The sequence below is a fragment of the Enoplosus armatus genome, chromosome 13, assembly GCF_043641665.1.
Source record: "Enoplosus armatus isolate fEnoArm2 chromosome 13, fEnoArm2.hap1, whole genome shotgun sequence".
In the NCBI taxonomy this organism is placed as follows: domain Eukaryota; kingdom Metazoa; phylum Chordata; class Actinopteri; order Centrarchiformes; family Enoplosidae; genus Enoplosus; species Enoplosus armatus.
The window spans coordinates 8,803,402-8,816,225 of record NC_092192.1 but is presented as its reverse complement, the minus strand read 5'-3'; the positions used below and the strand labels follow the sequence as shown (position 1 = coordinate 8,816,225).

The window sequence follows — 12,824 nt, the reverse complement described above, 5'->3', positions numbered from 1 at the left end:
CTACCTTGAGATACAACTCATACAGGTAACACCTCAAACTAAAAGCTCGTTGTTTCAAACTCAGAATCAATGAACCAGCTCCAGAAGGTGACCCCTGATGCCAACGTTAATTTAAATCTCGGCTGATTATCCCTTTGACCACGCCACCAAACTCTGCTTATCATATCTGATAAAAACTTCATCTTTTATGTCAACTGCAAAATCAGAAAATATAAATAAAACATACACAGAAGAAAGGAGTCATTGATCATTTTGACATCAGAGTTTTTGACATTATTGGAGAAGGACCTGACAGTCAGATGTCTTATGGTTGGCACAGCAGAAAATAAGTTCCGAGTTTACATAAAAATATCTGACATGACTCTGTGTCTGAAGCCGCCGCTGCCGTCTTCTCGGTCCTCGCTGGGGTCGTCGCTCATGGAGTAAAATCCTGGCCTCTGCTTGTGCTTCTTCTTGTTGCCGGTCACGTGGGGCTGGAAAAGACGGCTTATTGAATGCAGACCCTTGGAGAGATCTGGGAACAGGTCCAGCTCTTCTTTCTCAGTCAGGGCCCTGTCCTGAGCCTGCTGGGCTTTGGGTTTGCCCAGCATCTCTCTCACCGTCCCAGTAATGCCTTTGTGCAGATAGTAGTGGGCCTTCTTCCCGCAGTTGTCCCTGATGCTTGGATCGGCCCCGCACTCCCCCACCAGCATGGCCATGATGTACTCCTGGTCGTGCAAGGCAGCGATGTGCAAAGGAGTGTATCCGCCATGTGTTTTTGCATTAATGTCGATGTCAACTCCTCCCTGCTTGGATAGGTCGATAATCTTCTCAAGTATGTCACTGTTCCCACTTTTGGCTGCCCAGTGCAGAGCGGTGAAGCCTGACATGAAGTCCCTCTTCTCTGCCAGCTGGTTGTCTCTCAGCAGCAGGCCATAGACCTGGCTCCAGTGGCCGGCGGCACACTTGACCAGCCATTCATGCTCTGACTGCTCCAGGGGAACCAAGGAGGGGACCCTCGTCTCTTTGGGCTCCTCTGACGCCTTGGTGCTCTTGACTGACCTCCTCTGCTGGGGCGAGCCGATACTGCTGCCCTTCTCCACTGAAGGGGGCCTTCTCTTGTTACTGAAGGCGTCCAGCTTTGGGTTCTCAGGGGGGTCATCTGGGTCCACCTTCAGTTTGTGGATCTCAACCCTGGTGGCATTGGGAGGCATTCTCAGAGGTAAGGCATATGGCTTGCTCTGGATGCTGGTGGGCTCATTTTCTGGGCCCCTTCTTGAGCGATCATCTCCATTTGTGTCCTGCCTCTGGACCTCAAAGTTAAGCATCCTTTTGACTCTAATGTCTGTAAATTTGCTCCTTTGCAATGCCAGCTGTATAGGAGACAGCAATTCGGAGGGATTTTCACAACTTTCACCACTTGTATGTTCTTGATCAGGTTCAGAAACAGCTGATCTCTCCCCTCCTGCATCATCAGAGCTTTCAGTCTTCTCACTCCGCGCAGCTGGGCGCTGCAGCTCACCTGTCAGCGGGAGCTCTTTATTGTCAGTCTTGTCCACACGGCTCTCCACAGTCTGGGCACGGTCCAGCAAATGCTGGTACACTTTCTTGACTACAACGTAACGGACACCGTCGATTTCTTTCACGAAGGCGACGTTGTTGACAAAAGTCTTGAAAAGCTCCCTGTTCCGCTCTTTCTCTGCGGGATCGTCGCAGTCTATTGAACCTTTGAACTTACCCACCAAGTCGGATTTCTTCACTTTGCCCCCCTCCGCTATCAGCAAAAAGAGGACGGATTCTTGTGTCAAAACCATCGTGAAAACCGTACGCGGATTAAAGTCAAAACTTTAACTCCAACAGTCGCGCTGCGTCCTGCCACACGTCTGCTTTGGTAACAGTACAGTAGCCTTCACCTGGCTGCTCGCTTCTCTCTTCCCCACCTGGAGGAGTCTCTTTCCGGGGAAAGTGCAGACGTGGATACAATTTGAATAATATATGCAGATTGTTTCCCTACTGGCAAAGTGGCTGCCAGCTCAAAAAGACTTTTCACCTGAAGACTAATAATGCATCAAGTCGTTTCTGTCACAATAAAATCAAAGACTTTGAGATGTGGTGTGTTTTTTCTTTCTTTAAAAAGAATATTATCTATGTTTTAACAGCTCTAGTACTCCCACTATTGCTCTCTGTCCCATTAACCCATGTAAAGGCGAAATAATTTAAAATAGAACATTTATGTTGCATTCATTTACACATACGTTAGGTTATTATGCTCACATAAAGTTATGGCCATGATGTAATAATAATAACCATAATAATACTACAACTTCCACTACCACTGCTACTAATGATAAAAAATACAATGAATCAAACTTTATTTCAGACTCATGGTCCAGATAAAAGACAGAACATTACATATCATAAATAACATATAAAAGCAATATAAAAGATCATAATTACATACAAGAGAATAATAATACACAATAATAGTAGGCCTATTTGCTCTTTCCTGTGACATGCACTTGCGTGCGCACGCGCACACACACACACACACACACAAATATATATAGACATAAATATTATATTAAAATGTGTGTAAAATGTCCTGCTCAGATTATATTATTGTCACAATTAATATAATATGAGCAGGACATTCTAATAAATAACCAAATTAAAGTTTTATCCAAAACGTTTGTTAGGCCAATCATTACCAAGTTTTAAAAACTCTAATGTATCAATGGCCCCTCAAAATCCAGTGTTGGTCGGGCCCAAAAAAAACACACATACACAAAGTTTACATGTGTTTAATCTAAACTGGCCAGCATAAAGCTGTGAAAATTACAAGTTACCAGGCCACACGCACGCCCAGACAGTACAATACATACAACACAGAAACACTGGTTTTATAATTGGAGTAACAATATCAGATGGCTTGCTCTGATTGGCTGAATCACATTCTAGTAAAATCAATCTGTGACCTCATTAATTCATTTAAATATCAGTGCCCTATCTTGAAACCCCACACATCCACAGTCGGCTACATTGAATTGATGATTAGGTATTTTATCATCTCCACCGTTGACACACATATTTCTGCTCTCCTCTTGTCGCTCTGCTGTGCTGCTCGCTCCTGTCCTGGCTTGCAATGTGTGCAGCATGACATTCCTGGACTGAATGGGAGTTCCCGAGAAGTGGCCATATTGGAACGTATCTGTCCCGCCCAAAGATGTAGCCTGAACTTCAAGATAGTTCACGTCCTACTTTAACATACATATACACGTTGACCGGTATACCGCCTGGAAACGCTTCGAGGCGACTTTAAACTGTTCCATATTTAAAATATAACTACCTTTAATTGGCTCTTGATGATTAATAAAAACAGAAGCTCATTTAAAGAAAATCACAAGTATTCGTTAAATGTATGACTACCGCATTAGTACGCATGCGTAAAGAGGAATATCTACCGAACCAATATTAGTTGTGTTTGCCGACTACTTTGTTTACTCTCCCGTGCTACTCAGTTTAGCTAAATCAACCCAGCACATTTGCACTCTCGCCGACTCCCAGCTAAAGTCGAAACGAAGAAAGGAAACGATGTAGCCCCACTGAGCGAAACAGAAGGGAAGTAGCAGTGAATCCTCTTGTCGCCTAGCTAGTAGCCTCCCTGCCCAGTTACTAGCTCTTCTCCGTCTTCTGTCCCTCTCTTCCTATCTCTGTCAGCTCAGCTCAGTGGTTTAGCAGGCTAGCACGGAGAGACGAGGGCTGCTCCCTTTCGCCTCTGCTCAAGTCTGCCCAGCACACCAACACCATACATTCCGCACCATGGCTGCCACGGACGTTGACGTATTTTCTGTAAGTAAAAGCCTTTTTTTTTTCTTCCTCCCCTTTGGAGCTGAAAACATTGCAAGTGCAGCCACGGGAACACTTGGTTGTGATTAGTAAAAGTGTGTGTGTTAGCTGCTGTGTGTGGGTATATGAAGCTAAGCCTCCCCCGCTTTTGAAGCCTTTACGTTAATGTGGGCTCAGCCGAGATGGTGGAAGTGATTTCTGTGATGGTGACTGGGTTTCTTTCAGTTAAGACAAATTAAGGTGACGCTGCCATTGTTTATCATTTAAGTGTCGTGTCTTGTTACGTTTATTTTCGTAATTGTGTTCCACCCCTGTATGCGTTGCTGCACAAATGGGTGTAACAGTGCGTAAGGCACCATTCAGCTGTTCACTGTTGACGTTAATAGAAGTGACTATAAACCCAAAACATTTATGAAGGGTACGATATCATATCATCATATGTTTTGCATACAACAAGCTAGCCAGCAGATAGACATAAAGCAGGATAATGTTGCTGTAAACTCACTGTTGTGCACCACAGACACACTTGAAGGTGTATTACTTGCAGTTCTGTTGTGTAAAACTGCAGTGCTGTGATGAACTAGCAGTAACTACAGTGTGATGACCCTCAGCCCTAACAATGTGTTGACATGTGGTTTCATTTTAACTTCCTGTTCAGGGGTGCAAAATTAAACTTTCTTGACCATGTCAGTTTTACCAGCCAGAAGCTAAACAAGCTCTGGCTACATGCTGATGGCCTGTGTGAACATTACAGTAGTAGGTTGGGTATACTTCTCAGGTGAGAGTGGAATGCATCCTCCATTATTTTCGTAAGTGACAAAGCCTGCCAGTCAGGTGTTACCCTGTAGGTGCAGTATGGTGATGCAAACCAAAAAGCAATTACACACAGTGAGATAGTTAGCTATGTATGTCAGGAACTCAAAGACAGTCACACAACAAAGCATGTGTGTTATGGAAAACCAAATGCAAAAAGAGGGGATTTAAAGAGGGTGATTAACTTTTTGGCAGATGCAAAGAGATTGAAGAGATCCTTGTGGTGGTGAATTGGACAGTAAGCGGCACTGAGTTGCAGGGATAAAGAGATTAAGAACACACTCCGGGCCACTCCTACCACTTATTGGTGCAACACATGTCTGCGAAGAAAGGAAAAGATCCAAAAAGAGGGTGCATGGGATATTGCACACTCGGCATTTCTTAAATTAGGAAGGTGTCCAGGAGGGGGGTGCAGGTTGCAGAAGATATTGCAGAATTGCAATTTGTAAAATGTGTCCTTTGGAATACAAAATGAGAGAGCTGATTAATGACAAAAATGCTGAGACTTCAGTGAAACAGGCTAGTGGCACGACAGTGTTAGAGGCAGCACAGTTGCCTGACTGTCTGACTTCCTGTCTAACTTTCTGAACTAAGTGAGACCATATTGAACAAACTGACATGCTTGCCTGAAAGTTTGTGTAAGGGTACGCTGTTAATTATGTGCAGCTATTGATAGGGATGTGTGGTTGGTTGCATTGTTGGCCCACGTCAATCCCATGTTGCTTTGGGTTAACTTTCTAGGCCAGAGCCACATGAGACGATCAATGGAGCCAACTACCCTTCCATTGTTTTCACTCATTGATTGCATTAGAGTGTGTAGCATATATAAAAGGATGCAGTTTATTTAAATGGTTATGTAATGAAATGCCCTATAACATATTCGGCATGTACAGTGCTTACTGACCCTGAACAGTAGTGTCTCTCCCGTGAGGCCTGCATGCAGAAAATGAAATTAGCTTCATAAAGTGCTTAAAGGCAAGAGACAAGGAATGAGGAATTGTGGGGCAAGTCACTTGAACTTTCAAAACTGCAGCTTTGCTTGTTTGTGCAGAGGGCGATGTGAATATATTTATCTACATATGTGCTCTAGTTACATATTTATTTTGTAAAGTCAGTCTCCAATTGTTAATTTTAAACACATTCTGTTACCTTCAAACCTTACCAGTGCCTTTTTCATGTCGCTCAGCTGCGTGTTGCTCTGGTCATATTGCAGATCGAGTATACTGACTGTTGTGTGTCATCTGTGATGTCAGCTGTATATAGAACATATAGGCCAGAACTGCCTAGAGGCGAGCTTGTCAAAGTCAATGTTGCAGACGAATCATGACAACCGAGCTGCAGCCTCTGTGGTGATGAGTCAATATCCATCTATAGAATAAGTCACAATTTCTGAAAGGCTGGTTTCAGAGAAATTGTGATGCTCTAAGATTAAAATAAGTTAACAAATAATGTTGGCAAAAGCGCAATGATGATTTTTAGAAGCAGTAATATTTGTGTTGATGTAATGCCATGAGCGTTCTTTGTGTTTGAATGAAGGAGGGAACATAAATTGTAGTGCACTGAACAGCTGTAGACAGGACAAGTTAAAGACTGTTCCTTAACCTCATAAGTTTGACCCTCGTAGCAAGTTTCACCCTGTGAATCCATCAGCAGTCATGTGTCTTGTTGAGAGTTCGGCTCTACTGCTCAAAGTGCCCTAATTCTAATGTCTTATTTGCTTCACATGGCATATAGATCTGTTTTTTTTTTTTGTCAGTATAGTCAATAAAGTCAAGTCAAAACTACATGTGGGCTATGTGTGCACAGTGTGAGAATTCTCTCCTGTTATTTTCTCTGATTAATCAGTCTTATCAAAACAAAATAAAAACAGGTTTTACTACATCCAAAAAGGGCACAAAATCAGTTAAATTGAGTTGTTGAGTTGTACATGTCAGATTTCAGTTAATATCCATAGATACCTCATAGTAACCCACATAGGATCTTTTTATGTAAGTGCTCCACATTTTTCAAGTGTACAGTCTGTGATTAAATCAAGTTCGCCTCCTTGATGTTGTCTTTACCAACAGCATTCGATTACATGCGTAACTAGTCTAGATCTTGAAACATGAATGCTTTTTATCTTACTTAGCAGGCGGGAAACTTTTACATGTATGAGAGAGAGAAAAGCTCACCAGATCAGCAGAAGTTTTACCTCTAATCCATAAAGCAAACACAAAGATTTTGGCTTGTGTCCAATAACATAACTGACAGACCTATAAAAAGACTTTTTCTTCCTCAGTTCAGTGATGGTAAGTATTTTTGAGAAGCCCTGTAAAGATGAGTGAGCTGTACATCTGTCTCGTAAAATGGTTCCTGTCTCCTCTCCCGTCTGTCTCACTCATTTGTTTTTTGTCTTTCCTGTCCTGGCATAGATGAGTGATGAGGCTGAGCAGTAATGTGGCCATACAGTTGTTGTGTGTTAGTTTGAGACGAGAGTGCATTTGATTAGATAATAAACAGAGAAAAACTAGTTTTTATCTCTGTGCTTGTGGATTCCTGATGGCACATGTCATCCAAATCTCAACCGTCGACATTTTTACCATTACAACATCACCGCTAGCACAAGTAGCAGCAGGAGAACTGTATCTGTATCTGTAGGTGTGGTTAGAGCGGACAGTGTTGAAAAAACATCTTATTTAAGTATAGTTAGATTGACACAGGATGAGATGTTAATTCTTTGTGCTGTAACTCATAACGAGCATCAATACAAAAAACCCTTTCAGCTCTCATTAGTATGATGTACCAGTACATCAGGAACTTTCATAAATCCATGTGACCGTCATTGGACAGGAAGCACTAGCCACACGCCTTCTCGTCTGAAGAGTACTGACTGTGCGTGTGGGTTTGTCATTGAGGTTTTCATGTGGTCTCCTCCTCACAGATGCTAAGTTGAATTAGGCCCGCAGTGTCTCCAGAAGCCCCCAAGCTGATATCCACTCTCAACACTAAATAAAACGTATGTTGCTTGCAGGGAGTACACTTCAATGACTACACACAGGAGGCTTTTGTCAACCAACCACAACAGGCTAACGGGATGACTCAACTGAGTATTTGTCATACAAGCCATTTTTAGACATAAAATAGATGTCAGCAGTTTCATTTGTTGTTTTCAGAAGGTAGGTTTTCAAATTTTGGACCCCAGCCCAGACGTGTGACAATGGCAGCTCAGCTTGAGCTCTTTAAGTTTAAGTGCAGATTTTACTGTCTTAGGATACAAAGGCAAGTCAGTGCCATTAGTGTCAATTTCAGATGTTTAAAAAAATCAGAATATCTCAAACTATTCAGTAAAATGTTATTTTTAATAACATAAAATCACTTTCAGTGTCAGGAAATTTGGAAATGTGGGATATTCTTTTGCAAAGTCAATAGGATATAAAGCTGGACTGATTAATAGTTCACATCTGCTTTCAAGCTACTAGAACCCAAATCAAGTTAAAACATGACTCTCAAGTAGGGCTGCAACAAACACTTATTTTCATTACCCATTATTCTGTTTTTTATTTTAAAATGTCAAACAACCTCACACACGTGCATACGTTTGACAGATTAAACTACGATCTATAAGAAAGCTTTAGGTTGAAAGTGAGTTTTCAGGAGCAAATTAAAATAAGATGTTGCCAGTCTGAGATTCTTGGGCACGTCATTCCATACTAGTGATGGCCTGACAGATAAAGCTCTGTCCTCTTTAGTCCTCAACCTTGCCTCAGGAACAGCCAGGAGGTTTCTGGCAATGTGTCAGAGCCCAATGTGACGTCTTCAAATTGCATTTTCTGTTAGACTGAAAGTCCAAAGTTTACAATTTGCAATCATATGACATAGAGAAAAGCAGCACATTTGAGAAGCTGTTTGAGAGGAAATATTTAGCATTAGTGCTTTATAAATAACTTAAATGATGAATTGATTGTTGGAGGAGTTGGTGATTAATTTGTTGTTAATAAAATAATCGATTAATCATCCTTTGCTCTAGCCAGAATGTTTCACACAAAGCATTCACAACAATACATGTCATGCTCCAAAATAGCATACTAGCATGCTACAATATCTATTATAAATTCTTTAGAATCCTGTCTCCATGTATATGGATGTATATCTTAAAAACAATTAATATAAATAATACATATAAGAAGTGGAAAATGCCTATTGAAGGGATCAAAGGAAAAAAATACCATTGTGAAAATATGGAATACCACCTAGCAGTTGATCTGGCCTCCTTTTTAAAATTTAATGTGAAAACACGATATATAAGGGAAACCAGTTCTACACAAAGTGCACGTCAAGTTATTGTAAATATTTGAAGCCTCTTCAAAGGCCTTGACTCTGTGTATTTTCCCCACACACAAGCATCAGCTGCAGCAGTGTGTGTGTGTCTCAGTCTGTCAGGTTGCTGCTGTCTGTCAGGTTGAGGCTCACTGAGGCGGACACAAGGTGCAAACACAAGTCCGACACAAGTCAGGTGGGAACGGAGGAGGCCCGAAGGCGTGAGGGTTGCTGCAGAGGGGATGGAAAGACAGCAGGAGGGGGGGGGGGGGGACGACTGATGGGAGAATATCAGGTCGTATCAGGGCTGTTCACCGAAAATGTTTCTGTGGAGTGATGGATGCTTAAAACAGATCTTGGTCTTGCTCTCAGTTTTTGTCAGGTTGGATCTGCGTCACATATTTATTTAACCTTTCGGAAAGTTTGTCACAGATGATTTCAAACGGCCTTGTTAGCTTACTTCCCTGCTGTCAGGGTACTCACTCATTTTTGTGATGTTTGAAATGCTTCTGTTTGTCACACATGTGTGCCAGTTTAAAGACCGGACTAGTGCTGAAACAACTAGTTTAGATCAGAGGTTTTCAAACTGTGAGGTGTGCAGGAGAGTTTAAGAGGGGGGCAGCAGTAGTGGTTGTGACACACAGCTCAGGGAGGCCGTTAAGGTATTTAAGCTACTTCTTCTTGGAGTCATAGTCAAATCTGAACACACAAACAGGGTACACATATTTATAGATTTAGTGTGACTTACACTTCCAGAGGATGTCATTATTTCCAATAGCACAAAATATATCCGCTTAGGAATCATAGAAAAAAGACACTCCATATAACCCCAGAGCCTGCCTGACAATTGTCACATTTTTAAGTTTTCTTCAGTATCACAGTAATCCAGAGATAGTTGTCTGCATATCCATGGGTACACTGCAAACAGGAATTACTAATATCTAATTCGGCATACCTTTAATGGTGCCAATTTGCCAAAATGTAAACAGTTATAGGCTAAAAAAGGGGTCTCACGTGGTAGGCCACAGTGCAACATACTGGAATTCATGGCAGTATTATACTTCATGGGATCGGGGTTGATCTATCTGGATATGTGCTTGACTAGAAAACATAAGGCATGTAGCAGCAGTGATTTGCACTGTGAAAAATGTTTTCAGCTGCTTTATTTGACACTGCAGGCCTTTTTCACAGCATATATTTTGACTTGTAGGAAAAGCACATATGTTACTAATCGATGGCTCCCTTCTATTCAAGTGTCCCAATAAGTCATGACAGTGTGACAGTGAGCGAGCATGCACAATACCAGGACCCTGAAACTGAAGCAGCTAAATGGAATTCAGCCATCATTAAGTTTGTTAATTGTTTTCTTGCTGTGACATGTAAAAATGTCGTCTGTGAAAAAGGCCTATTGCTGACAGAAAAAAACGGCTCACGTCAGCCTGCTACAAATGCATGGCTTCGTGAGATAGCTTATATGGTTTGTGCCTCATTTCACTTTGAGCCACCTGGGGCCCCTGTGTGCAGCCATTTCCTGTTGGCCTGGTGATACGGTGGCCTGGGAACTGTGTTGTTTCCTCACTCTGGGACAGTTAACCAGAAGCTTTTCATTCCTGTCATACTTTACGCTGCTGCTCTTCTCTGAACTCGCTTGGATGGGTGGACAGATGCCTCAGAGTTTCCCTAATAGCTCTCCTCTGCCAGTTATACATCCTTAGCTGATGGGTGTTTTATGCTGTTGTCATTAAATGTTTTAGGAACTAGGACGATCAGGTTTATTTTTAGCTTTGTGATGCATTGTTTGTGTTATCCAGTTTGTTTTGAGCAGAGGTTCATGAGATGGAAGTATGTAATCATTCAGCCATAGTAAAAAGAGGAAAATGACCAAAAATGGAGATGTTTTCACATGACAACAGTGATTTGCTGTAGCTTTCACATACATGAATGCATAGACTTACATGCTAGCTAAGTCTAGTCAGTGTTTCTTTTTCCTTCTACTTTATACTGCTTTTCTACAATATTTCAATAGCAAATATTGTACTTTTTACTCCACTACATTTTTTGATAACTAAAGTTATTTTTCAGATTAAGATTTCACAAACAAAACACATGATACGCTTCTATAACTTGATGCATTTTTCAGTGCACAAAATCTGCTTCTTATGGATTTAAATAAAAAACAAAAATATTCTTACTGCACTGATTGCAATGATTTTTTTCACTTGTCTTAAGAAAAAAAATGTTAGGGCTCTATTATATAGGCCTATATTTAATAAAACACTACAAAAGAAGCAATTTTTCTGAATAATAAGTAGGCTACTTTCAATACTGTGAATATGTTTTACTGATAATACTTCTGTACTTTTACTTGAATAAGATTTTAATGCAGTATGTGTAATTAAGTATTTTTACATTGCTGCATCGCTGAGTCCAGCACACACTCACACATTCAGTCAGTTAAATCTCACAGCTTGGGGAGGTTTTGTCCACGTCTCCAGCTATATTCTGTCTGATCCTTAAAGATAACACAGTTGTTCAGTTCTGCATGCTCTTTTGGTAGCCCTCAGTCACAGACCCATCTGCCTCTTATGATTCACTCACTCTCAGAAATTATGTGCTACTGACAGCTTGGTCTGGTTCAGTGTAGGAGGTCAACCTAGAATTATCTCATGAGTCAGGATCTTTGTTATTCTTCAGTATTTGAGAGTTTCACCAATGTGGTTTGGTAAGTTTGGATCAATTTCCACAGAAACAAGGTTTACAAAGTCAAAGAACTCTCAGACTGAGTGTGACACAAGCTTGCCCCTCTGCTTTTGGCCATGCTTGTCTGAAGGCCCAGATATGTGTTGAGTAGGCACAGTGGGTTTCCAGAAGTGTAAATTCCCAGACTTGCAGCGTAAGACAAGAAAAATTCCCTACTCGCACAAAAAATGTTGTCAAGGTGCCCTTGAGCAAGTTGCCTAATCAACAACTGTGTGCAGTTCGGCAGCTGCCACATGTGAAACATGGATATGAAATGGGGTGTTGATGGAACATGAGCATGGCCTTTATTTATCTTTCCTTGGATAAATAAAGGCTCATGTCCTATTTTAAACACAACTCTGGAATCCAGAGAGTCATTGCACCGGTTTCCTTCCAGGCCCGATACCAGCGGGCACAGCACCCCCCCCCCCCCCCCCCCCCCAGCAATCTATCCAAATATCATCACAAGCTGAGCTGAATACCACAGGGAAGCATGAATGTTGTTTGACAAGCTCTGACTTTATAGTGATTAGCAAACAAAAATGGCCACTGCCTCTTCATCTTCCTCATCCCTGTAAACCTGCTACTGAGTACCACAAACATTGCCGTCGTTCGGCAGATGCTTTTTGTTCAAAGCGACTCACAATACGTGCATTCAGACTTAAAAGGAACAAGAGCTAGATGTCAGCAGCTGCTGAAAGCATGTAAGAGAGCTACATTACGCATCACTGAAACCTTTGCAATGCTTTTTAGCATCTTGATGAATGTTGTCTGTCATGCACACAACCTCGCTTAAAGGACAGATTTACTAAATTTATTTTAAGTCTGTCTCGAAACAGGTACCCATATGAACATTGAAATGGATTTTGCTGGCTGTAATCATTCCTCCTGTTCATACTGGCCGTCCCTTCAATGTAAGGGATGTGGGACAAAATCCACAGTCCTCATTCTGCGTAAAAATACATTCCACAGTTGATATTATACTTTAGCAGTCTTAAGTTCATCAAATCAAGTGGATGTTGTTCAAAAGTGCAGTCTTTTTAGTACGAAGTTCCCTCTTTGTGTTTCCTTGCTGAGCTGCGGGGAGGGACAGTAACACAGAGCAATTTTTGTGCTAAAAAGACTGCTGAAGCCTCATTAACTGCAGATAA

General features: G+C 41.6%; 2 protein-coding genes across 2 annotated transcripts in view; one reads left to right on the top strand and one right to left on the bottom strand.

Moving 5' to 3' along the window:
- Positions 1–1,793, bottom strand: LOC139295812 (ankyrin repeat domain-containing protein SOWAHA). Its single transcript, XM_070918071.1, has one exon. It carries the CDS (start codon positions 1,791–1,793, stop codon positions 339–341), a length of 1,455 nt encoding a protein of 484 aa, XP_070774172.1. The 3' UTR covers positions 1–338.
- A 1,903-nt stretch (positions 1,794–3,696) lies between these two features.
- Positions 3,697–12,824, top strand: part of septin8a (septin 8a) — a 30,524-nt gene continuing 21,396 nt past the window's right edge. Inside the window, exon 1 of the mRNA XM_070918094.1 lies at positions 3,697–3,828. Coding sequence (XP_070774195.1) covers positions 3,799–3,828 — 30 coding nt within the window. The 5' untranslated portion in view covers positions 3,697–3,798. The remainder of the gene's footprint in view (positions 3,829–12,824) is intronic.

Excerpts from the sequence above, each read along its gene's own strand:
- LOC139295812 (XM_070918071.1), bottom strand. The coding sequence starts at position 1,793 with ATGGTTTTGACACAAGAATCCGTCCTCTTTTTGCTGATAGCGGAGGGG.